This window comes from Leptodactylus fuscus, chromosome 4 (assembly GCF_031893055.1).
Source record: "Leptodactylus fuscus isolate aLepFus1 chromosome 4, aLepFus1.hap2, whole genome shotgun sequence".
In the NCBI taxonomy this organism is placed as follows: Eukaryota; Metazoa; Chordata; class Amphibia; order Anura; family Leptodactylidae; genus Leptodactylus; species Leptodactylus fuscus.
Window position 1 is genome coordinate 57355356 of NC_134268.1, and position 24782 is coordinate 57380137.

Sequence of the window (24782 nt, forward strand, 5' to 3'; positions counted from 1 at the left end):
TGTTAGGTGTGATTGGTGGTGTGACATTGGCAATGAGATGACACGTGACCACAAACTGCTATACTGCCTATGGCCACGGAATTTACATTAGGCCAATAAGCTACAATATAATACAAGTGAATGAGGTTTTTATAACCTACTTGTTTGCAGTGGAATTTACGTTGCGGATGTCACATGGTTTCTTGTTCCCACTGTGTCTGTACAATTTCACTAGACAAGGACCAACAACAGAACATTTTATTTTGTGATTTCTTTCGAATATTAGTTAGTTGGTTATTAAGAGAACGGAATAAATGTATTTTACTTTGTGTATAATCTAGTATCATGAAAACTTTTTTTTGCCAAAACCTAGAATCTGATTTAAATGGTTTGAAAGAAAATTGTATAGTGCTCTCAAAACCCTGTTCACATGTAGTGGACTTTTAGCATGTCTATTATATCTATGTTGCAGGTTACTGCGGATTTGTCACAAAATCTATTTACCATCACTTCTAACCATATGCACATTTCTTCATTAATGCAATGTATTTGTTAAGATCTAGGGACCACAGTATATGTTTATGGAGAGTACCATGAAGGTATAAGGACTATTACAGGCCATGGGTAAAGTAGGTAAGCAACTTACATGTTTCTCTAGCGCCACCCTATGGAAGCCAGGAATCATATCAGTCAATGGCTGACCTAAATGACCATTTAAGGCCATAACACCATGTGGTGTAAACAGTTTTACAGCCACAGCAAGGTGGAGGGGTTCTAGTGAATCCGGTCCCCAGTTTGCGGTAAAATTTGTGCAGCAAATATGATGCAATTCCCAAAACCGTTGCGATTTTGGAAACCACAGCATCTCAATTATACCTACGGAAACACCGATGGTTTCCCTATAGGTATAATTGAAGCAAAAAGTCCTCAGAGGAAACCTCTGAGAACTTTCCATGCAAAGAGCAGCAGGAAGAACCGCAATGTGTTGCCATTGCGTTTTTCCCACAGTACTTTTTTGCTGCGGGATGCTACACACGTGGACAAAATGGTTGGTACCCCGCGTTTAATGAAAGAAAAACCCACAATGGTCATAGAAATAACTTGAATGTGACTAAAGTAATAATAAATAGAAATTCTATGAAAATGAACAAATGAAAGTCAGACATTGTTTTTCGCTTCAACAGAATTTTTTTTTTTTTTTAAATAAATCTCATGAATGAGGCCTGGACAGAAATGACGGTTCCCATAACTTAATATTTTGTTGCACAACCTTTTGAGGCAATCACTGCAAACAACCTTTTCCAGACGGCATGTTTCAGCTCCTTCCAAAGATGATCATTAGGATTTAGGTCAGGACTCATACAAGGCCACTTCTTGGGTGTTTTTAGCTGTGTGTTTTGGGTCATTACCTTGTTGAAAGACCCATGACCTGCGACTGAGACCAAACTTTCTGACACTGGGCAGCACATTTCTCTATAGAATCCCTTGATAGTCTTGAGGTTTCATTGTACCCTGCACAGATTCAAGACACCTTGTGACAGATGCAGCAAAGCAGCCCCAGAACATAACAGAGCCTCCTCCATGTTTCACAGTAGGGACAGTGTTCTTTTCAAGATACGCTTAATTTTTCCATCTGTGAACATAGAGCTGATGTGCCTTGCAGTTCGATTTTTGTCTCATCTGTCCATGAGATATTCTCCCAGAAGCTTTGTGGTTTGTCAACATGTACTTTGATTATTATTACTTTTGCCAGATTCAAGTTATTTCTGTGACCATTGTGGGTTTTTCTTTCATTAAACAAGGGGTACCAACAATTTTGTCCACATGTGGATGTGAGGTCTTTGCCTAAGACACTCCTTTGGGCACAACTAGGATGTAATGCATAACCAAAAACTCATCTGGAGACAGCAGTTTCAGGGTGACTGCCCTTCATGAGTGCATGGTGGAGCGCTGGTTTGGGTGGGCGAGGGGTGCACTAGAGGTACCGCTTTATTTTTCTTTGATATAGTGCTGATCTGTACATGGTTTGTAGGATAAGATCAGATCAGATAATATATCATAAAATGAATTTACATACTGCATTGTGTGATAATAGCAGAACACGCGAATGGCGACTCAGGAAATTCTGATCTGTTTCTCTGAAGGCACGAGACATTGAAGCAAGCTGAAATATTGCCTTTGCCAATGTCTCTCTACGGTAAATTAATTTTAGTAACAACATGGTGGAGCACAACTAATGTTCAGATCTTAGGTAATGATGAAGAGCTAATGAATACTGTAATCCCACTTGGTAATGCCTTTCATTACTGCCATGAAAAAAAATGAAACATGAAAATAAAAGACACTGGTGAAAAGCCAACTATATTTTGTCAATCAACTCGATAACTTACATTTTTACCTTATTAACTTTACCGATGATAAATAATTCCATAACAAAAGATTCTTTGTCAGTAAATGAAATTTTTACAGCACCAAAGTTTGCATTGATTTGCACACACACATACACACAAATATATTTCACCATTTTCCTATGAGTCAAGAATTCACAATTTATTTCCTTGGCATGCTTATTCTTATGTGTAATTTGCTTCCAATATCGGCGTACTTATTTCTTGTGACAGGTGGCAACATATGACTGATTATCCTATAAAGATACTTTATAACCAGAGACAGCACACGACTTCAGAACATTTAAATCCAATTCACCTTGGAAAATAATCTTTGGTTATTTTATTTTTTTTTATTCTGGGGATAACGTTAAAAATTGATGTACTCCACTCAATATTAGGATAGACTTCCTGGTAAGATACATCCATGACTGGTTGACTGGGCTTTCTCCTTTAGATCTTCGATTGTTGCATTACAATATTACTGTAATGGATCTCAACTCCACTGTTCCTGATGGATAGAATGTGGCATGCAATCCAGGTGAAAAAAAAACCATTGAACATTTTTGCTGACATGTATAACACCTAGGAAATTTGAGAACATAGAGGAGATTTCTAAAGAATAATGCGCCATTGCTGTCTAACATGCTGTACAATTTTTCAACTGTGAGGGTGTGGCCTTACATGAAAGGGGTGTGGCCTAACTCCGTACACCAAAAACGGTGCAAGAACTTTTAGGCTAAGGTCCAACGTTCCGGAAACGCAGCGTTTTTTGTTGCAGATTTTGCTGCTTTTTTAAGTCAAAGTCAGGAGTGGATTTAACAGAAGGAAAACATTTAAGAACTTTCTATAGTTTTTCCATTCCTTTTCAAGCCAGTAATGACTTTGGCTAAAAAAATTTGCTGTATTTCTGCAACATGGGGCCTTAGCCTTAAAGGAGTTGGCCAGGATATTTTTTATTTTATTTTAGGCCAGAGAAGGTGTAAAAAACAGTAAAAAAGAACCCCGGTGCTCTGGTGCAGCACAGTCTGGTCCTGCAGATCCGCTGTGATATTCTGAAGTCCCCGCCACACGTGAGGCTAATGAGTAGCCTTAGCAATGGACAAGGGATGTCACTACCTGTGACGTCTCATGTTCTTTCCTAAGGCCACTGAGTCCACTGATTGGCTTCAGAGGTCACGTGACCATTGAGGCCAATCAATGGCCTAAGCAAAGGGACATGCGACGTCACGGTCAGTAGACGGTAGACGGTCTGCAAAAGAACAGCAGGAAGGACCATGCTGGGAGGCACGGAGCATCTGGAGATGGGATTTTTTTTTTTTCACACCTTCCCCGACCCATTTAAAAAATAATTTTTATTCTGGGCGACCTCTTTAAGCTAATATGTAGTGTAATGTTAGCTGAGCCAGTTTTAGACCGTCTAGACTAAAGTAGCACTGTCTAAAATGTAGGCACTATTAGTAAATCCACCCCAGTTTATGTAGAACTCAGAGGAAGGTGGCACCAGCTTGACTTCCAGTACTCATTTCATGGCATGTACGTCATGTGCTAGAAAGCGATATCAATCTATTGGGAAATTTACACCTTACGACGAGATGACCACTTTATAAAAAAAGGTCATAAAATGAGCAGTTTATTTTTTACTTTAGTAATATTACTGCTATTTTGTTGTCGACTTTGGAGGGCCACCACCACTGATGCCAGTGTTGAGATTGGAGACATGTCATGTACAGTGAAAAAAAAAAATAGAACTTGAGGTGTAAGTAGCTACATTTATGGTGCTAAAATGCTGAACTAGAATTTCCAGATTGCAATATCCGTGCAAGTGTTGGTACTGTGAACTTTAGCACAGCACTTGCCCAATACCACACCAAACTGGGATGGACGTTCAGACAGTTAGGGTAAGTTCACACAAAGAATTTTGGTCAGAATTTTGAGGCCGTATCAGCCTCAAAATCCTGACCAAAAAGACAGCTCCCATTGAAATCAATGGGAGCTGCTCAGGTCATTTTTCCGGGAGCCGGTTTGTTCTGGCTCCTGGAGAAAGAAGCAAGATGCTCATTCTTCAGGCGGAATCGCGAGGCGACTCCGCCTGAAGACACTCCCTCCTCCTGACTAGGCTCATTCATTGGGCCTAATCCAGAGCGGAGTGCGCGACTGGATGCCGGTGCAGTGCCCTGGCTTTCAGTCGCAGCTACGCGTTTTTTGGTTCGGAACCTGAGGCGGAGTCCGGCTCAGGTTCCGGACCCAAAAAAATCATATGAACTTACCCCTACACAACTTATTTGCCCTCCTACTCTGCCTTAGCTCTATTCTGGATAGGCACTTCCATGTGACATCACAAAGCTAAGGAGGCAGCGAATCTAATATTTCCATCCTCCCCAGTGGTGACTGAAACTGAAATTTGGCTAAATCAAGAAAATAAAATAACTTTCGCTATAAAAAATATCTGTCTATTTTATGGAAACCCCCTTTTAAAACCCGAAAAACCTGTTGATAACCCCGACCAATGGGTTTAGGGTGTGACAGGGTCATCTGTATGTTCTGCAGTCATTTGGTTTGCAAATGAAGATAACATTGATCCACTATGGCTGAGTATTCGTAGTCTGGTAAAGCATACCTTCTTCTAGAGTGGAGACCTTAGTCGTACTTGTTCATTACAGACGGCAATAAAAAAAAACTTTCCTAAATAAAAAAAATAGTAATTTCCCATAAAATGTATGTTACTATTTACAGATAGAGAGGTTTCGTGTGGTTTGCTTATGAGTTGGGAACTATCGGGTAAAAGTTTATACAGTGGGGTTTCCGTAAACATAAATGTGAGATACAACTAATGTCACACACTGTTTCTTCATGAACCCCCAATATACAGGTCACAATAAGTATTTATTCACCTAACTTTTCTGTGACTTCTAATGAATTACATTATTTAGAAAGTGATTTACATTAGATTTTAACAATAATTTACCATTTAATATAAAACGCTTTGATGAGAGCAACATATAGCATGAATAGACCAACTTGGTGCAGTCATTGCATTGAGGATTGTTTGCATTTGCTGCAGGCTTAGAAATCTTATGGATTCCCAGGTCAAGGACATCAACAACTTGATAGGACGGAAGTGCATTCGACGTTCAGTTGATGGCTGAACAACTGTTGAGTGGAACGATCATCTGGTGAACGATCGTGACGCAGCCGTACATATACATAAGTCCACATTGGCTGTTAAGGTTGTTCAAATTGGCCTTTCATTTTTTATGACCCCGGGAAATGACAAACAACCTTTCTGGGAATGTCCTTTCACAGAAAGATTGCTGAAGGACTAGCAGCTATCGGATGAAAATTTTTAACAAAGCCGACTTCTTTTCAGACAATGAAGGTCTGTCACCAGTCAGCGAAAACAATCTTTCCATGTTAAATTTCACCTGAAGAATGACACTTTTGGTTGAAATTGTCCATTTACGTCAACTTTCGCCTAACGCGTATGGCCATCTGTAGGTTTACATCAACACGTGGCCTAAGTTTGATTTCCCATGTATAGTAGACTCTTTTGGAGCTCCTTAAGGCCTGGGGAAACAATGAAGTCTAGTCCTGCCAGTTCTGATGTTAAGATTAATAAAACCTGAACATAAAAAGTTAATAATAATTGCATTTGCCATATCAAATGTAATATAACCTAACCTATCGACCTAAGAAACCTTACCACTTAAGCTGTTTAGAAACTTTAAGAAATCTCAGGTCTCCCTAAGTCTATTATTACTTGAATATGAAGGGCTATGTGTTTCAGCAGCAGTATTTTGGGGTAGTTTTATCTGTATTTGACCATGGGGACAGACCTTATACATTGAACAATGCTATTTAACATTACATTGGACTACTTGATCATTTCACAGTTGCAAGGTATGAATCGACATAAACATCACATAAACCCCAAATGGTTTACGGTACAGCACCTCTTGGTGAATACTGCATTAACCTGAATGGATCTGACGTACTTTGATTTGATATATTTTTTTTTTATACTGTTACGTGAATGCTTTCAGTCAGTTTGTGCTTTCAAGGAATGAACGTTTAACAAAAAGAATCAGCATTAGAAAGTGCTGAGTGCCGGAGAAAGGCCTTCCATTAATTTAAGTTGGCTGTAGCCATGTGTAACTATGGATCGATAGAAGCATTCTCAATGCGCCGAGTATAAAATCTGATTGAGGAGTCTGCTTCAATAGCCGCTTACGCTATAAGGAATTAGACCAGATTTAGGCTCCAACCTGCATTAAGACAGTTGATCTATGACTGTAGATTGTAGGGCGGCATGAAAAGCCCACAGCCTATAAAACAATACCTTGAGTAAACCAGTAAGAATAAGAATTAACTCTTGGCTCTTGCAATGAGGATGCGTCTTGTCCTCTTACAACTGAAAGCACCATCGGGATATACTATTGATATTTTTGTGTAGGCCGAACCTAAAGAATTGCAGCAACCAACCACTGACTTACAACTGTTTCTGTGTGGTTCTATATCAATATGAACACAAGGTTTGACTAGGACCAGTATGATCTTCCACAAATGTAATTTATTCTACGGCACTGTGTATACTTACTAGTAGACGACCCCGAAGCCTCTAAAAGTCATCGTTTTACTTGGTTATAGATATAAAAGGTGAGCTGTCTGTACATATGGAGAACTGATATATACCTTCTGGCTTCATACTCTTGCACGGCTCATCATGCCACATGTTCTGTGTTCATCAGGCAACAAGAGCAATCATATACGCTATAATGTTTGGCACTAGGAGGGTACGGCTTCAGTTCATTTTTGTTAAGTTATCATACCTGCATAAATCACACGGAGCCATGCATTCAGAGTCCTGAATCTGATCCCCTGTATAGTACAATGAACAAATTGCTTTTTTCACCATAAAAAGTTCCACTAACATTTTACACATTTAGTCTACACATCTTTTTTTTTTTTGCCAGCTGGGTATATCATCATGATTATCATTTTATGTCTCTTTTCCTATGATATCAGTGTTTTCACCATTTATCCTTCACAGAGTACCTTCACACAGTGACACGTCAACCCAACACATTGCTTTTCACCACTTCTGCTGGTATACTTGACTTGACTATGTATGTAATAGACAAAATGGAGATGATTTACGACCCAGGGCCATGCTTTTGATAAAGCTTTAGAGCCCTTAAAGTTGTATTGTAGTGATAGTTAAATGTGGGCATTTGCTACCATTTGTCTTATTGCACTTGCTGTAGAATACGGGATTTAGAAAGCATACCCTAAGAGGGTCATCTATAGAAAATATACCCTGGGAAGGTCATCTATAGAGAGCATACCCTAAGAGGGTCATCTATAGAAAGCATACCCTAAGAGGGTCATCTATAGAAAGCATACCCTAAGAGGGTCATCTATAGAAAGCATACCCTAAGAGGGTCATCTATAGAAAGCATACCCTGGGAAGGTCATCTATAGAAGGCATACCCTGGGAAGGTCATCTATAGAAAGCATACCCTAAGAGGGTCATCTATAGAAAGCATACCCTAAGAGGGTCATCTATAGAAAGTATACCCTGGGAAGGTCATCTATAGAGAGCATACCCTAAGAGGGTCATCTATAGAAAGCATACCCTAAGAGGGTCATCTATAGAAAGCATACCCTAAGAGGGTTATCTATAGAAAGCATACCCTGGGAAGGTCATCTATAGAAGGCATACCCTGGGAAGGTCATCTATAGAAAGCATACCCTAAGAGGGACATCTATAGAAAGTATACCCTGGGAAGGTCATCTATAGAGAGCATACCCTAAGAGGGTCATATATAGAAAGCATACCCTAAGAGGGTCATCTATAGAAAGCATACCCTAAGAGGGTCATCTATAGAAAGTATACCCTGAGAAGGTCATCTATAGGGAGCATATCCTAAGAGGGTCATCTATAGAAAGCATACCCTAAGAGGGTCGTCTATAGAAAGCATACCCTAAGAGGGTTATCTATAGAAAGCATACCCTGGGAAGGTCATCTATAGAAGGCATACCCTGGGAAGGTCATCTATAGAAAGCATACCCTAAGAGGGACATCTATAGAAAGTATACCCTGGGAAGGTCATCTATAGAGAGCATACCCTAAGAGGGTCATATATAGAAAGCATATCCTAAGAGGGTCATCTATAGAAAGCATACCCTAAAAGGGTCATCTATAGAAAGCATACCCTGGGAAGGTCATCTATAGAAGGCATACCCTGGGAAGGTCATCTATAGAAAGCATACCCTAAGAGAGTCATCTATAGAATGCATACCCTAAGAGGGTCATCTATAGAAAGCATACCCTGGGAAGGTCATCTATAGAAAGCATACCCTGGGAAGATCATCTATAGAAAGCATAACTTAGGAGGGTCATCTATAGAAAGCATACCCTAAGAGGGTCATCTATAGAAAGAATACCCTAGGAGGGTCATCTATAGAAAGAATACCCTAGGAGGGTCATCTATAGAAAGAATACCCTAGGAGGGTCATCTATAGAAAGCATACCCTAGGAGGGTCATCTATAGAAAGCATACCCTAAGAGGGTCATCTATCATGTACTTTAGTATTAACAATTTCCACATTTAACTTTGGTGTGCAAAGGCCTGAAGCACAGAGGTTGCCTGTTGTCATATGATAACTTTTTGAGGTTCTTACATAGAGCATCCTGTAGACGATACAATTCTTAAGACATTTATGGTATCTATATGAAGTTTTAGTTAACACAGTACTAGACAACACATTGTCTACACTACCTAGATTTACTGCCCTTGGGTGTTATGTTCCTTTTCTTTTCCACGTTCACCTGTTCCACTGACATGAGATGCACCATCAACAATTTTTCTCCAATTATGATATTGAAAGAATGATAATCATGATGAATAGCCATTAAAAATGGTCTCCATGACGTCTTAGCCATGGCTTGTAGATCAGTTCTGGTAGAGACTATGAAGTTTACTCTTAGCCACCAAAGGGCTGTCAAGTTTTATTTTTTAGATTAAGGTTGCAGCTTTTTTTTTTTTTTTTAAAGTCCTTGATGTTTTTTGTTGGAATTTGTCGTTGTCTTTGTTACAACGTTGTTTCATATTCCAGACGTTCCTGAATAAGGGCATCATCTTTATACTGCAGCCGAGGGGGAGAAGGTGAACATTCAAAAGCTAAAATTGCCTTACGTAGACTTCTATCCAACACATGTCTTTCCCACGCTGGATACCTGTTCCTAAACAGGTCAATTTTAATAACAGATTCTTCAATCCTTGGAGGCCTTGAGGATGGAGTTGAAGGGGCTGTTGGCCTCACCTGAAAAACTGGCATGCAGCCGTCTCTTTCGGAAAATTTTTGATCTCGATCACTGGCAACACTCCGGTTATTGGACATAGATCTCAGAGTGCTTGAAGCCACTTCAGGGGGCAAGGGGAAGGCAGTTACAGGGTCCTCACAAGCACAGCTTGGTGACTGCCCAAATCTAGGTCCATTAGGATGAAAGAAGGCATAGTACATAAGCATAAAAACAATACCAGTTAAAAAGCTGCTAAACACTACACACAGTGCTGGGATAGCAAATGCATCCAGGATTTGGGGGGACTTATATATGTACCATAGGGTACTCAAGGCAGTGTTCTCCAGAAGGATGACAAAGTAATAAATAAACAGCCTGCACCGTGTCCTTCCTTCCTTGACATTAAACCAGCTAAAGATATAGATAATTCCAACCACCATGTCAAACACAATCTCCTCCCATTTAGTTATACAGAACTCTGTTTCACAATGCACAATCCAGAAGGTCATGATGCACCAGTGAAGGACAATAAATATTCCAAAATAGAGTTGGAAAACTGAGGCAAATAGGGCAAATGTTATAACTCTTGCTGCAATGGTGAAGAAATGCCAGCAAAACTGGATGATCACAGCCATGTAACTGATAGGTTTCTTGTCATCTCTTGAATCCCGTAATGCCTTTTGGTAAGATGCCAGGGCCCAAGCCAAGGATACAAGGGATGCAGCAGCAGTTAGACCTGAAACATAAAAAATATGGCTCAGAAGCAAATACTGAAATATTTTATTTAAAAAAAATTACAATTTTTATGTAAAACATGCCCATAGTATCACTGTCAATGACAATCTAGCTGAACATTGAATGGGGTTTTCTTGACTTCTTTTATGACCTATGATTATTGGGGGTATGGGGTTAACTGTTACTACTGCAGCAGGCCTGAGACTATATAGTGTATGGATAGGAAGCAGAGGTCTCATTGCAAGGTGGCCATACTCCATACACCGTACAGTATCAGGCCCAACAGGAGTCTCCAGACTAGTGTGGGGCTCCGTCGCTGATCAGATATTGATGAACTATCTTGAAAATATGCCAAAAAACAAGAAGCCTGAAAAGCCCATTTAATATGTTTACATTTTGTTCCCAATGTATATGATGCTTATAATCCTTATATACTTACCCACATTTGTCTAAGATCAAAGGGCTGGCCTTGAAGGCATGCCAACTGTGCTGTCACACAGGGCATATCAGCAGCCCCTGCCAACATGGGCACTGCAAAAAGGTATGTCCCTTGAAATTACCATGTATAATTGTTTTCTGTTTTTATGATGCATTTATATAGTGCCAACATATTCCACAGTGCTGTACAAGGACTGGTTAGTACCTGTTCTTACAACATATTTTTAGCCTATCTCTTTGTCTAATAAAATATAAGAGTTATGCCACAAAATTTTATTAACTTGAAGTGAATGAGATCGCTGGAGATGCCAAGTGCTGTACTTTGGCTATCTCCTACTCTCCCATTGAAGAGCATTGTAGACCACCTGTTATGTCTACGTATAGCCTGGATGCAATTATGCTGGATGCACAATGTGGGTAAAACATCTCTGGTGGATTCCAGCTTGTGCATGTTCTCCATCTTACGTTCCTTTTCTAGGCGCTATCCAAACAGTTCATCCTCCTGGAAGAAAGTCTAGCTATAAGGAGGCGATGGCTTCTTCTGTACCTTATCCAACAGTTATATGCCAAAACAATGTGACAACTTTAGACCTGATCCTGTTATGTTACTTATACTAATCGCACCTTCATTTTCTCTATGCAATGTATATCCACACCTACAATGTATAAAAACCTCACTATCCACCACTAAAGACCAGAATCCATATTGGTCACATATTTGCATATTTGTGTGTGTTTCCCTGAGCCGGCTCATATATCACTTGTGTTCCCTGTCGTCCTCAACAGCGGCACAATGTGGGGTATTTCTGCCCCTGTGTGCTGGTAGGACAGGCGGATATTTAATTAGCCAATCAAATGCGTGGCAGGCCCTATAAGAGGGCACAAGAACCTCCCCTCTGCATGTTTTTTTCTGTCCTGTGTGGACAGAGGACAGGTGGGAGGACTTGTGTCCTCTTTGAGAAGCTCAGCAGGATCACTCACCTCCTGAGCGGTTGTTTTCTTCTTGTCACCTTCTGTGCCCTGCGGGGAGAAGGTGCTTGTTAGCCATGTGTGGCTACCCCCCTCTATCCCCCCTGCCCCCCCTCTCCTCCGCTTCCCCTGCTCCTTGTGACTTACCTGACATTTTGGTGAGAGTCCGGGGACTCCGCATGCCGCCTCTGGTGGCCGCGCGGACTGCCGGCGGGTGGAACCACACTGTTGTGTATCCTGTTCCCCGCCGGCTGCTGTAAGCGCGCACTTCCGGTTTCGCCGGAAGTATCATAGCGCCATGGCAACGGCCTGGCGCTGGCGGCCGCTCACTCAGGGAAGATTCAGGCCTTATTAAAGGCCGGAAAAGACGGGGAGATGTGGGGGTAAGTGCCCGTGTTAAGGGCCTCTTGGTGGGGGGGAATGTATATCTTTGCAGACCCCTGATTACAGGGTTAGTTGTCTGGGCAGGTTGCCTCACCTGCTTTGATTGTGGCTCCGCCCACTTCCAGCCGGCCAGAATTAAGAGGCTGGCTGGCCTGGTGTCAGAGACCTTCCTGCAGTATCTGCTGAAGGCGTGCGATTGTGGTGTTCATTGATCTTGAACTCTTTTCCAGTTTGCAAACTTTATTGGGAACCGGCTGTGATGGCCGAGTGGTTAAGGTTTTGGACTCGAAATCCAATGGGGTCTCCCCGCACAGGTTCAGATCCTGTTCACAGCGCCAGCCCGGCTAGCTCAGTCGGTAGAGCATGAGACTCTTAATCTCAAGGTCGTGGGTTCGGGTCGCACGTTGGGCGCCAAGTCACCTCTCTGTCTGGTCTACAGGACCTGGATATGTCATCCTCTACTACCCCTCCTGGGGATGGTAGGAGGAAAACCTCTTCCAAGAGGAAACATCTTTCCTGCTTCGATTGCGACACACCGCTCCCTGATGGTAGGTAGCGGCTTGAAAGGTTGTGCCCTGCGGGGTACCACTGGTCCTATAACTTGCCTATTTTCAGGCTATGAGTGGGCCCGTTGTCGCGGGTGCAGAGGTCCTCCACCTGTGGAGCCCTCTCCCAGAGATATGATGGCATGGGTCAAGGAGATGGTGAGGTTGGGCATCGCTTGGGTAAATAGTTTTTCCCTTGCTTGTACTCTCCTTTTTGTTTTGCAGGATGATTCCCTCAAAGGGATCCATTGCACCTTGTCTCAGCTCACCAGGAGACCATGCTCTGAGCTCCGTTCCTCGTCTCCCCCCCCCCCTTGTAACACCTGCGGGTGGCAGAGGATGATTCCTCCGAGGACGACTCAGTTATTCCAGCAGAACTGCGTTCCATTATGAACAAACGGGCAGGCTGCTGAAGTCCATCCGGTCTACAGTGGGCCGAGATGTTGACGGGGAAGCCTCCACGTCTGCCTCTGGGGGACATATTGCCTTCCATGCGGACGCCACGCTGACCGACCTTATGGCGCAGCAGTGGAAACAGCCAGAGAAAGGACATTCGCTTTCCAGGATCTTCAAGAGTTTGTTTCCTATTAACACTACCCAGTGGGGGCCTCCCCCGAAGGTGGATTTGGCCGTAGCAAAGCTGTCCCGCAGAACCCTGGTGCCCTTGGAAGATGGTTCAAATCTTCAGGACCCTCTGGATCGTAGGGCGGACTCCGTTCTGAAGAAGGTCTACTCAGCTTCCTCCGCGCAAGCCTCTGTGGCCATAGCCTCCTCTATGGTTGGTGACTTTTTGCGCAACCGCTTAGCCGCCTTGGAGCGGGATATAGACTTGGGCGTAGACAGAGATGAGATTCTGGCCTCTATGAAAAGAGTTCATAGGGCTGCAGATTATTTGGCGGAATCCTCCTGCCATCAATTAAAAATCTCCGCCAAATCTATGGCGTTGTCTACTGCGGCCCGTAGACCCCTTTGGCTAAAGCCTTGGCGGGCAGATTTTGAGTCTAAAGCAGCACTCTGTGCTCTCCCCTTTGAGCCGGGAAGGGTGTCTGGCCAAAGCTTAGACGCCATTATGGAGGGATTAGCTGAAGGTAGGGGAAGGTCCCTACCTCAAGCATCCAGGGGCAGACGTGCTCCCTCTAGAGGCAGAGGTTCTTCCTCTAATTATAGACGCCCTTCCCAACAACGGCGTTTTAGATATCGCCCTAGGGGAGCTGGTCGTGGCGCTTCCAAGGAGGACACCAAGAGGAAGCCTGAGTTTTGACGTGGGGCAGCTCCCTGTGGCCCCCCTTCCTGGGAGGACATCTTTCCTCCTTTTCCAGAGCATGGTTCACCCATATCCAAGACCCATGGGTGTTGAAGATCATACAACACGGGTATCATATCGACTTTCATCTTCCACCTCCAGATCGGTTCGTTTCCACCCAAACTCTTCCACCTTCTCAGCAGGCCAGTCTAGAAGCCTTGGTTGCCGAATATGTTACCAAGGGCGCCCTGGAGAAGGTACCAGCCTCAGACCTCGGTCTGGGAGTCTACTCCCCCGTCTTTCTGGTCCCCAAGTTCACCGGGGGCTGGAGGATGATAATAGATCTGAGGTACCTCAATCGGTTTATCAGGAAGAGGTCATTTCGAATGGAAACCGTGGATTCCGTGGCTGTGTTTCTTCAGCCAGGAGAGGTGATGGTTACCCTCGATTTGAAGGACGACTATCTACATGTCCCCATTGCTCATTTCCACAGGAAGTTCCTCAGGATTGCCGTCGCTATGGCCGGCCACAGGGAGCACTATCAATTCACAGCTCTGCCATTCGGCACATCCGCCCCACTGGTATTCACCAAGGTGATTTCTCCGGTCGCCGCGGCCCTCAGACTTCAGGGTCTTTTCATCGTCCCTTATCTAGACGACTGGCTACTGAAAGCTCAGTCTCCTGCTGCCCTCCTCCAGCAGCTCAACCTTGCCATCAACTTCCTACAGGAGTTAGGATTATCAATTGGGAGAAGTCCGAAATCGTTCCATCCACCTGAAGAAAATTCCTCGGATTTATAGTGGATTCAGAAGCGATGCAGATCTTCCTCTCCAGTCCAAGGAAGGAAAGAATCCAAGCCAGTGCACGATTCCTATTGCGCACTCGGCAGGTAACCATCCGGACCGCCATGAGAGTCCTGGGCCTGATGTCATCCTCGGCCAGGGCGGTGCCTTGGACTTTATGGCATTTGCGTCCCCTGCAGATGGAAGTGTTGAGAACCTGGAACAGGTCTCCACGGGGATTGCACAAGAAGATCTGCCTTTCTCCCGCTACCCGTCTTTCCCTCAGATGGTGGATACACCTGAAAGACGGAAGGTCCACGGTCCCGACAGTGTGGACCCTGTTGACAACAGATGCATCCCAGTGGGGATGGGGAGCCCATTGTCAAGACAAAACTGTACAAGGACGATGGAGATGTCCGGAGCTGGGGTCATCCAATCTCAAGGAACTCAGAGCAGTGTACCTGGCCCTAGTACACTTTGCCCCAGAATTGAAAGGCAAGTCTGTCAAAAACCGGTCAGACAATATGACGGTGGTAGTCTATATAAACAAACAAGGGGGCACCAGGTCACCAACCTTGCTGAGAGAGACGAATCTCATATTTGCCTAGGTGGAGAAGAATCTGGTCCAGTTATCCGCTGTTCACATAAAGGGCTCCCTGAACATAGTAGCGGATCAGCTGAGTCAGGGTATTACCGTATCAGGAGAATGGTCTCTCAATCCAGACGTATTTCAACAGATCGTCCAGAGATGGGGTCTCCCGGAGGTCGATCTTATGGCTACCCGACTCAACGCCAAGGTGGGGACCTTCTGCTCTCTGTACCAGGAGGACAATCCCTTGGCGGTGGATGCCCTGTCCATCCCATGGAGGTTCAGGCTGTTTTACATATTCCCTCCAATTCCAATCATACCGAAGGTATTGATAAAAATAAGACAGGACCAAGCCTCGGGAATAGCCATAATCCCGTTCTGGCCAAAAAGGGCTTGGTTTGCTCAGCTCATACAAATGAGTCAGGGCATATATTGGAGGCTTCCCCCACTCCCAGACCTGGTAACCCAAGGAGAGCTGAGATGCCAGGATCTGAAGAGACTCAACCTGACAGCCTGGAGGTTGACCAGTCCCTATTGAGAAATAGAGGACTGTCACAAGCCGTCTTGAAGACCCTATCCAGCGCCAGAGCAGATTCGACTAACAGGAACTACCGTCGAATAGGTAACATCTTTAATGCCTGGTGTCTGCAGCATCAAGTGGACTCCACCGATCCCCCTACGGAGGCGATCCTGGACTTCCTTCAAGACGGACTAGACAGAGGTCTTGCTGCGGCCACACTCAAGGTACACGTAGCGGCCCTGTCCGCCTATCTGGGGAGGCGTTTGTCTCAGGATCCTTTAGTGAGCACCTTTATTAAAGGGGCAACTAGGCTGAGACCGGTGGTAAACACCCCTGTCCACCAATGGGACCTTATTCCGGTCCTGAACGCCCTATGTGGCCAGCCATTTGAACCTCTGGAAGAGGTCTCCCTCAAGTCGCTAACCGGCAAAATGGCGCTGCTATTGGCAGTCACACCTGCCAAACGCGTTAGTGAACTACAAGCTTTGTCCGCTGAGGAGCCATATACCACCTTTTTCTCTGACCATGTACAGCTTAGGTTCTTCCCTGGGTTTCGTCCCAAGGTGCCATCTGCTGTAAACAGGAACCAACTGATTTCCCTTCCAGTATTTTTTCCGTTCCCTTCTTCTGCTGAAGAAGAAAGATGGCACAAGCTGGATGTGGTTAGATGCCTGCAGATCTACTTGCAGCGCACTCGCCCCTTTAGGTGGACTGAAAACCTGTTGGTCAGCTACACGGGGAAAAACAAGGGCGCCAAAGCCGCCAAAGCTACAATATCCCAGCCCAAGGGCTGTCGGCTCCATCTTTCCTTCATGCCCATTCAACCAGGGCAGTGTCCACTTCTCGGGCAGAAAGAAGTGCTTTGTCTGTGGACCAAATATATGCAGCTGCCTCTTGGGCATCTGAATCCACCTTCATTCGGCATTACCGCCTGAAGGACCAAGTGGCAGATTCCACTGCCTTTGCCCAGACCAGTTTAAGATCGGTCATGGGTTTGTCCCACCCATCTTGGGGACCTGCTTGCTATATCCCCACATTGTGCCGCTGTTGAGGACGACAGGGAACGAGTGATTATGAAGATAATCTTGTTTCCCTTAGTCCTAACAGCGGCACAAGATTTCCCACCCTGGGAATCATATCTTATGTATAAAACTGTATATAAATGTAATGGAGGTACTTTTGTATTTACACGCAGAGGGGAGGTTCTTGTGCCCTCTTATAGGGCCTGCCACGCATTTGATTGGCTAATTAAATATCCGCCTGTCCTACCAGCACACAGGGGCAGAAATACCCCACATTGTGCCGCTGTTAGGACTAAGGGAAACAAGATTATCTTCATAATCACTCGTTAATTTGGACATCAATATGGTGATACTTAGAGCGGATTACACACACATGCCCCCGTGTTCAAGATTGGTGATTGTCTCAGCGGCCAGATCTCCATAAATCAGATATATATCTTATATCCTATGGATAGAGGATAACTACTTTTTGTGACATAACCCCTTTAAAGATTCAAAGTCTGTCAATGTACAACATGACATTTAAAGGGGTCAAATACTATCTCATAGCAACGTATATACAAGTACATTGCAGAATTTTTAAATACCATAACATGACAGAATATATTGTCTTTCAAGTATTCGTCATTCTTCTCCATCTACCTCAGTTTGTTAGCCTATTGATTTTTGAAGGCTGTTAGATTCTAGAAGGTTATGGTGAATATCGAAAAAATGTAATATCTGTTTTCTGTCAGGCAATGGAATTTCCAAATGTTACTGAGTAAAAATATCCAAAGCAAATTACAATACGTTTGTTTTATCACCTTTTAATAATTTATGTACTTATGAAAAAAATTTGGTTGGAGATTTTTTAACTTAAACTCATTGCATAGTAATGCGTTATTGTCAGTTGGTCTCTACTAGAGATGAGCGAGTAATATTCGATCGAGTAGGTATTTGATTGAATACTACGGTATTCGATCGAATATTACGGTATTTGAAATACTTGTACTTGGTCGAATACCACGTGGTAAACACCTTTTACATTTACTGCGTGGTATTTGACTTAGTACGAGTATTTTGAATACCGTAGTATTCGATCAAATACCTACTCGATTGAATACTACTCGCTCATTTCTAGTCTCTACGTCTTAGTCCCTCTCATCACACAGAAAGGGAATGACTGTGTCGCTGACCTACTTCAACTAGGGTCAGGGGATAATCGTAAACATCAGGGAGAGTGTGTGCCTACATAGGCAGTACGGAGACTTACAAGTCATTCCTGCTCCACTAGGGATTCTGGGTAAAAAATATGCAAATCTATTCTCCAGGATGTAATTAGGAGAACAGTGCACTCTGTACGCCGCACTCTAGAGGGCAGCATTGATGTGTACGATTATCCCCTGACCCTGGTCTATAGTCTCTCACACTGCCAAATCAGTATCCCTACGCTATGCTGAGGAGGCCCAATAGGCTGAAACAGTGCTGTCCATAGCTGGGAATCTGTTCCTTTTGGAATAGAAATACTAATTTGGCAATTAAATCCACATCATGATATTAGACTTTTTAACGTCATGCATGATGGTAATGATGCTGCCCTCTAGAGGGCGGCGTACAGAGTGCGCTTTTCTCCTAAATACATCCTGGAAAATAGATTTGCATATTTTTTTTACCCTGCTTCAACTAGTGACTTGAGTGGCCAGTAGAGACCAATGGGGACCTCAGACAGCATAAGAACTGGAGTATAATTGAGTATTGTTTCATGTATTATGAACTTTTTGTAAAAAAAATGTTTATATTCCAGATAACCCATTTATAGAGGTTTGTTTTAAAGGAAGGACAGCACTCCAGGTAGATGAGCTTGCTTGTTATTTTATTTCATTCCATGTTAGACCAATATATTATATACAAAGTGTAGATATTGTAAACGCAAAGAGCTGGGAGTAACGTTTCGGGCTGCAAGAGCCCTTCCTCAGGCAATAAAATCTGAGAAAGAAGGCGTGATGGCTGCCACAAATCTAGCACAAATATAAATCTCGTGGGGCCCAGGAGAACCGAACCCAAGGATGAGGGAGATGTATGTCTTCCCTTAGCAAGCAATGACCCTTTACATATGCCCCATGTTTTATTTGAGCTTATGGAAGTCTCATCTCTAGGTTGTCCATGCGAATGACCAAATGTAATATCACATTTACAAGTGGTAAAATCCCAGCGGTGCTTTCTGAAATAACCTATGAAAGCATTTTAGCATATACCAGTGGTTACCCATGACTTATTGTTTTACTGTCACTTGTACATTATATAGTAGTATATGTTTATACTGGTTCATGTCCAATGAAGTTTGGTAAAATGTATCAATATAGTGAAAGATATACAATGTGTATATGTTGGAAATGATGCAATCCCACACTGTTCTTGCTTTGATATCATTTCCCCAGTTTGGGTACATGTTCTGTACAGGGGTCATTTTCTGATGTTACATGTAGAAGGGTTTGAGTGATTTAGGTGCTAGTTATCTGAGAATTTCAAGAGGATGTTTCAAAGACCAGAACTTATGTAACTGTAATTACAAGGACTGATAATCTATTAACAGACACAAAGGTTATTGATCCACATTGTGCTCTGGATTAAAGGCAATTAGTGAGCAGTAAATGAAGCCGCTTTATGGGCGGACTTCCACTCATGATTCTCAAATACATGATGTAAAATCAACATCTGTAATATTCTATATATGTCTCAAAGCATCTTCAAGACTCATGCACATGAAAAAACCATGTGCTTGGAGTCTGTATAGTGCCAGATTTCCTGTATATATGTATTATGCAGACATAGATGCCCCTTGTCACGATCTGAGGACTCTAGGATAGGGTATTGTAATTCTCAAAAGGAATATGCACCACTTGTTTCTTCACAGATTCCATTTGAAGCATGATGACTCCATAGAAAATATGTTTCATGGGTGTAACTACCAGCACAGAGCTCTTTCAGCATTATATCCCAATGTGTGTGTGTGATATATGTCCTGTATTATTTTTTCTTCATGTAAAGGTTAAAGTGTTCTCCCATGTCAGTCTTTCAGCCAGGCTGCATGCAATGTCTGCTTCTCACTAACCTGTATTTCTTCTCCCTCCCCCTACCTCTTGCTAAATGGGCCGGAGAACTCTCATAACACTTCTGCAGGTGAGATAATATGCAGGTATTTGTACAGAATGGACTCAGTGTTATCTGTGTGTTTACGTAGAGAGATAACAGACAGGGCTTTATCAGCAAAGTGAAATAATCTGAATGATTGTCCTGCCAGCAAAAGCAGTGAGTAAGTAATGTCACTTGTGCTATCTCCCAGGTCCGTGGTTATAGCAATGCTGTGTAAACAATGGAAGGAATAAGGTCACATAGCAGGCAAACAAAGCAGAATTTCTAAAGCAATATATTTAGGAAAAGTCTTTAATTTACATAAGCTACCAGTATAAATAGGATACTTGAGATAACCCCTTTAATTTAGCTACATATAAAACTTGCATTTCTTGTATGTTCCCATCTTTCTTACAATGAAGTTTTGAGATGTAATTGGATCTCAGATTCAACAATGCTGTGACCTTCCCTCCTGACCTTTTTCTATCGCTCAAAAAACGTATTATTCAAGAACTATGATCTAAGACACTGCATGGTGTTTTAAATGGCTCACCAGTAAGAGAAGATTTGCCACTAAAATAGGCAATAAGAAGATTGTCAATCAGAGAAGAGTCCCTTGTGTGGATAGATTGGGCACGGATGCGTGAACTACTGCTTCATTCACTGCTTTGGGATGGATGGAGTGTTGTACTGAGCTAGCGCTCTATTTACACAGGAGTCTTGGGGACCTCCACTTTAGTGGTCACTACGGATTACAGTAGTTGGAACCCCGAAATCAGATACTTAGAGTTTGGTTATTTCTAAAAGTACACAAACCGAATGAATGAAAGAATGAATGTCATATCTTGACTACTGTCATACTTCTTTTCAAAGCTATAGGCCAGTCTGGCTGCTAAGAATATACTGCTTAACAACCTGTATTTCAAGGGAGTTTTCAGTTTATGGATTCTACCTGTCGGACCCAAGTCAGAAAAACCACTTAACTGAGAACACAGAAGGGGTAAGGGGGTATACCGTGTTTCCCCGAAAATAAGACAGTGTCTTATATTAAATTGTTGTCCTAAATATAGGACCTGTCTTATTTTCGGGGGACGTCTTATGATAACCGGCAGTCATGCCGGCACTTCCTTAGCGGAGCGTCAGCATAACTGCCGTTGTAGGTAGTGTAGGGGAGGGGGGGAAGGTATCATACTTACCTTTCCCATCTTCATAGCAGTGCTGGTGCTGCTGTTCGTCCCGGCAGTGGTGGGCGGGGCTTAGCGAGGCTTGGGGGGGTGAGGCTTAGTGGAGCTTTCGTGGGTGGGGCTTAGCGATCCCCACTTCACTGACACAGCAGCCGTGCTCTGTGCTCCGTGTGCACAGCAAAGCTGGCTGCTACCTCTTATGAATGCCGGCTGCTGCCTCTGGGATGAGCTGGTAGAGCTCATCCTACGGCAGCAGGGACAGTGGACACAACAGCAGAGGCAGCAGCTTGCTTTGCTGTGTACACAATTTTTGTGCATGCCTTATTTTTGGGGGTGCCTTATATTAGGCAATTCAACAGAAACTCCCCGCATGCCTTGCTTTCGGGGCTGTCCTACTTTTGGGGAGACACGGTAGCAGCCCAAAAAGGACACTTTTCATTGCAAGTAGGTTGGGCTATATCCTTACTGGTGGGAGTCCCATCCTTAGAACTTAGGTTCACATCTACGTTCGGGTTTCTATTCAGGGAGTCTGCTTGGGGACCCCCTGAATGGAAACCTATCTGCATAAAAAGTGCTTACCTTAGGAAACCAGCGGACGCCATAGACTATAATGGGGACCGTCTGGTTTCCGCACAAAAAATGTGGAGAGAAAAGTGGTACTTGCAGGAATTTTCTTTCTGCATTTTTCATGCGGATAGGGGAACGGAATGGCCCAAAAACAGATGTGAACTGGGCCTTAGCACTGATCTTTAGAACAAAAGGGGCTGTAGTGATATAAATGCCAAACGAGCCCTTTGGATTCTTTCTCTGTATAATGTGACTCTCAGCTCTGTACTATGCAGGTACATTCAATTCTACCAAGTTATGGCTTATCGTAGTAACTTAAACAAAGCATATCCCAGGTTATTGCAATGCAGCTCACAATGAAGCAATAATGACTGATGTAGACATTTGTTGTGGGTTTCATTCTCCTTCTAAGATTTCATGGAACGTTTATTAGTACATGTTCAATATTTAATCACAACTTTCTAACGTGCGGTAATTCGTTTTTTCTCTTATAATATTATGTTTTTACTTTCATAGCTATTAAACGCAGCAGAATTAAGACAATTTACGTCGATTTCTTTATTAACCGCCCACGTTTTAACTATTTTTGAAACCTTTCTTATTTTATTTGTTTGCGTTTCCTTGGTAGTCAATTTGTTTGTATTCAATGTATCTGAATTAGGAACAAAAACAAAGAAACAAAACCATTGAACCCAATTACTAAGTGAGGCCTGATATGTAAACAATAATGTCAACATAATACAATCTGTAAGACGCCAAGCTGTTCTATACTAATTCATGTTAAAGCTTAAACCTTTACTGCAAAATGGGAACCAAATGACAAGAAGTCAGATTCTGAGCCTATGACAACTAGGAATTACATTTAGCTTTTTATTTGTTTCCAGTTGTTTCTATAGTACCATCATATTCTATAGTGATGTTTATAGATTACCATCTTCTATATCAGTACATAGGGAGCCATTTAACCTATCAGTATCAGTGTTATCTACAAGAGACCTCAGAAAATAAAGCGAACATAAGGATAATATTCACTTTCCATATATAAGTGACCAATAAAACCAGTGACTAGAGATGAGCGAGTACTGTTCGGATCAGCCGATCCGAACAGCACGCTCGCATAGAAATGAATGGATGTAGCCGGCACGCGGGGGGTTAAGCGCACCGGCCACGTCTAAGCGGAAGTACCAGGTGCTTCCATTCATTTCTATGGAGCGTGCTGTTCAGATCGGCTGATCTGAACAGTACTCGCTTATCTCTACCAGTGACTATTAATACTACTGCAATCATTGTTGTGGTCAGTGACTGGCTCCATCCACTACATGTCCATGATAGAACACCAATAATGGATAACAGATTACAAAGACCTGGGGGGGGGGGGGGGCTGATAAAAAGAAAAATGGGAACAACATGGGATGTGTATTATTGAGATTGAGGCCCCACGTTGCGGAAACATAGCTTTTTTGTTGTTGCAGATTTTGTTGTGTTTTTTGAGCCAAAGTCAGGAGCGGATCTAGCAGAAGATAGAAGTGGAAGAGTCTCCTAGATATTCTCTATTCCTTTTGTAGTCATCATTAGTTTTGGCTCAAAAAATGCAGCAAAATTTGCAACAAAAATGCTGCATTTCCGCAACGTGGGGCGTCAGCCTGATACAGAAATTAAATTTTTTTTTTTACTCTTCTATTCATTTTTTCTTTGCTGGACTAGTTGTATTTTAATGGCACTGTTTCATGTATCATATAATGTATATATATGAAACAACTTATACAGTCCTATGAAAAAGTTTGGGCACCCCTATTAATCTTAATCATTTTTAGTTCTAAATATTTTGGTGTTTGCAGCAGCCATTTCAGTTTGATATATCTAATAACTGATGGACACAGTAATATTTCAGCATTGAAATGAGGTTTATTGTACTAACAGAAAATGCGCAATATGCATTAAACCAAAATTTGACCGGTGCAAAAGTATGGGCACCTCAACAGAAAAGTGACATTAATATTTAGTAGATCCTCCTTTTGCAGAGATAACAGCCTCTAGTCGCTTCCTGTAGCTTTTAATCAGTTCCTGGATCCTGGATGAAGGTATTTTGGACCATTTCTTTCTACAAAACAATTCAAGTTCAGGTAAGTTTGATGGTCGCCGAACATGGACAGCCCGCTCTCAAATGATCTGAAAACAAAGATTGTTCAACATAGTTGTTCAGGGGAAGGATACAAAACGTTGTCTCAGAGATTTAACCTGTCAGTATATATATATATATATATAATATATCTTTAAAAAATATTTGTGTACTGTAATGGGGGAAAAAAAGCAGGTATCAGCTGTGTAACAGAGTCAATACCCAGTATGGACTCTTCTGAATCTGCTACTAATTTTTCCATCTGACTTCTACCATACGTTTATAGTGGTTGTCAAAAAAGCTAATATTAAAGAATAAAAAAAGCTTAATTTATTTTTAGAGTTGGTCTTTTTTAATGTTAAGCTTATCATCCTTGTGTTAGTCTGTACTTTGCAACTTGAAAAAAAAGAATATTTTGAATAAAATTGAGCTTACACATAAGTTCGACAGAGGAGCAATTATTCATTTTCCCAACAGTGCCCCCAAAGGGGAAATGAAGCATTACATATTACCCATTGAAATTAATATACTGTCTATCAATGCATGAATGTACATGGTCCTCCAGAGACCTAGGCATTCTCTGATAGATGGAAGTCTAATCTGCTAACTCAGAATACCCTAATAGGATAGTGGAAAATAGTTTTTCTAAATAGTAACTATTAGGATATGGTAAAGCTGTTTGGGGCCATTCACATTGCGTTATAGTTTCCATTTATCAGATCTGTTTAACTGATGAAACAGAGGAAAATGGCCGCAGATAGATTGATCCATTTCTGGTTCTGATATACCACTCTCTTGTGTCTGCCACAAAAACGGAGGATAGAAATGAATAATTTGCAGCTGGTAAAAGGATCCACTAAACGGATGCTAAATATGTGATATTAATGTCCCTTTAATTACTG

The 24782-nt window shown here is 42.5% G+C and overlaps 1 protein-coding gene and 1 non-coding gene across 2 annotated transcripts in view; one reads left to right on the forward strand and one right to left on the reverse strand.

Annotated features, from left to right (window-relative positions):
• Positions 1-8923: 8923 nt before the first annotated feature.
• Positions 8924-24782, reverse strand: part of XKR4 (XK related 4) — a 242550-nt gene continuing 226691 nt past the window's right edge. Inside the window, exon 3 of the mRNA XM_075270541.1 lies at positions 8924-10408. Coding sequence (XP_075126642.1) covers positions 9462-10408 — 947 coding nt within the window. The 3' untranslated portion in view covers positions 8924-9461. The remainder of the gene's footprint in view (positions 10409-24782) is intronic.
• Positions 12452-12533, forward strand: TRNAS-CGA (transfer RNA serine (anticodon CGA)). Its single transcript has one exon. It is a non-coding gene; the product is annotated as a tRNA-Ser (tRNA).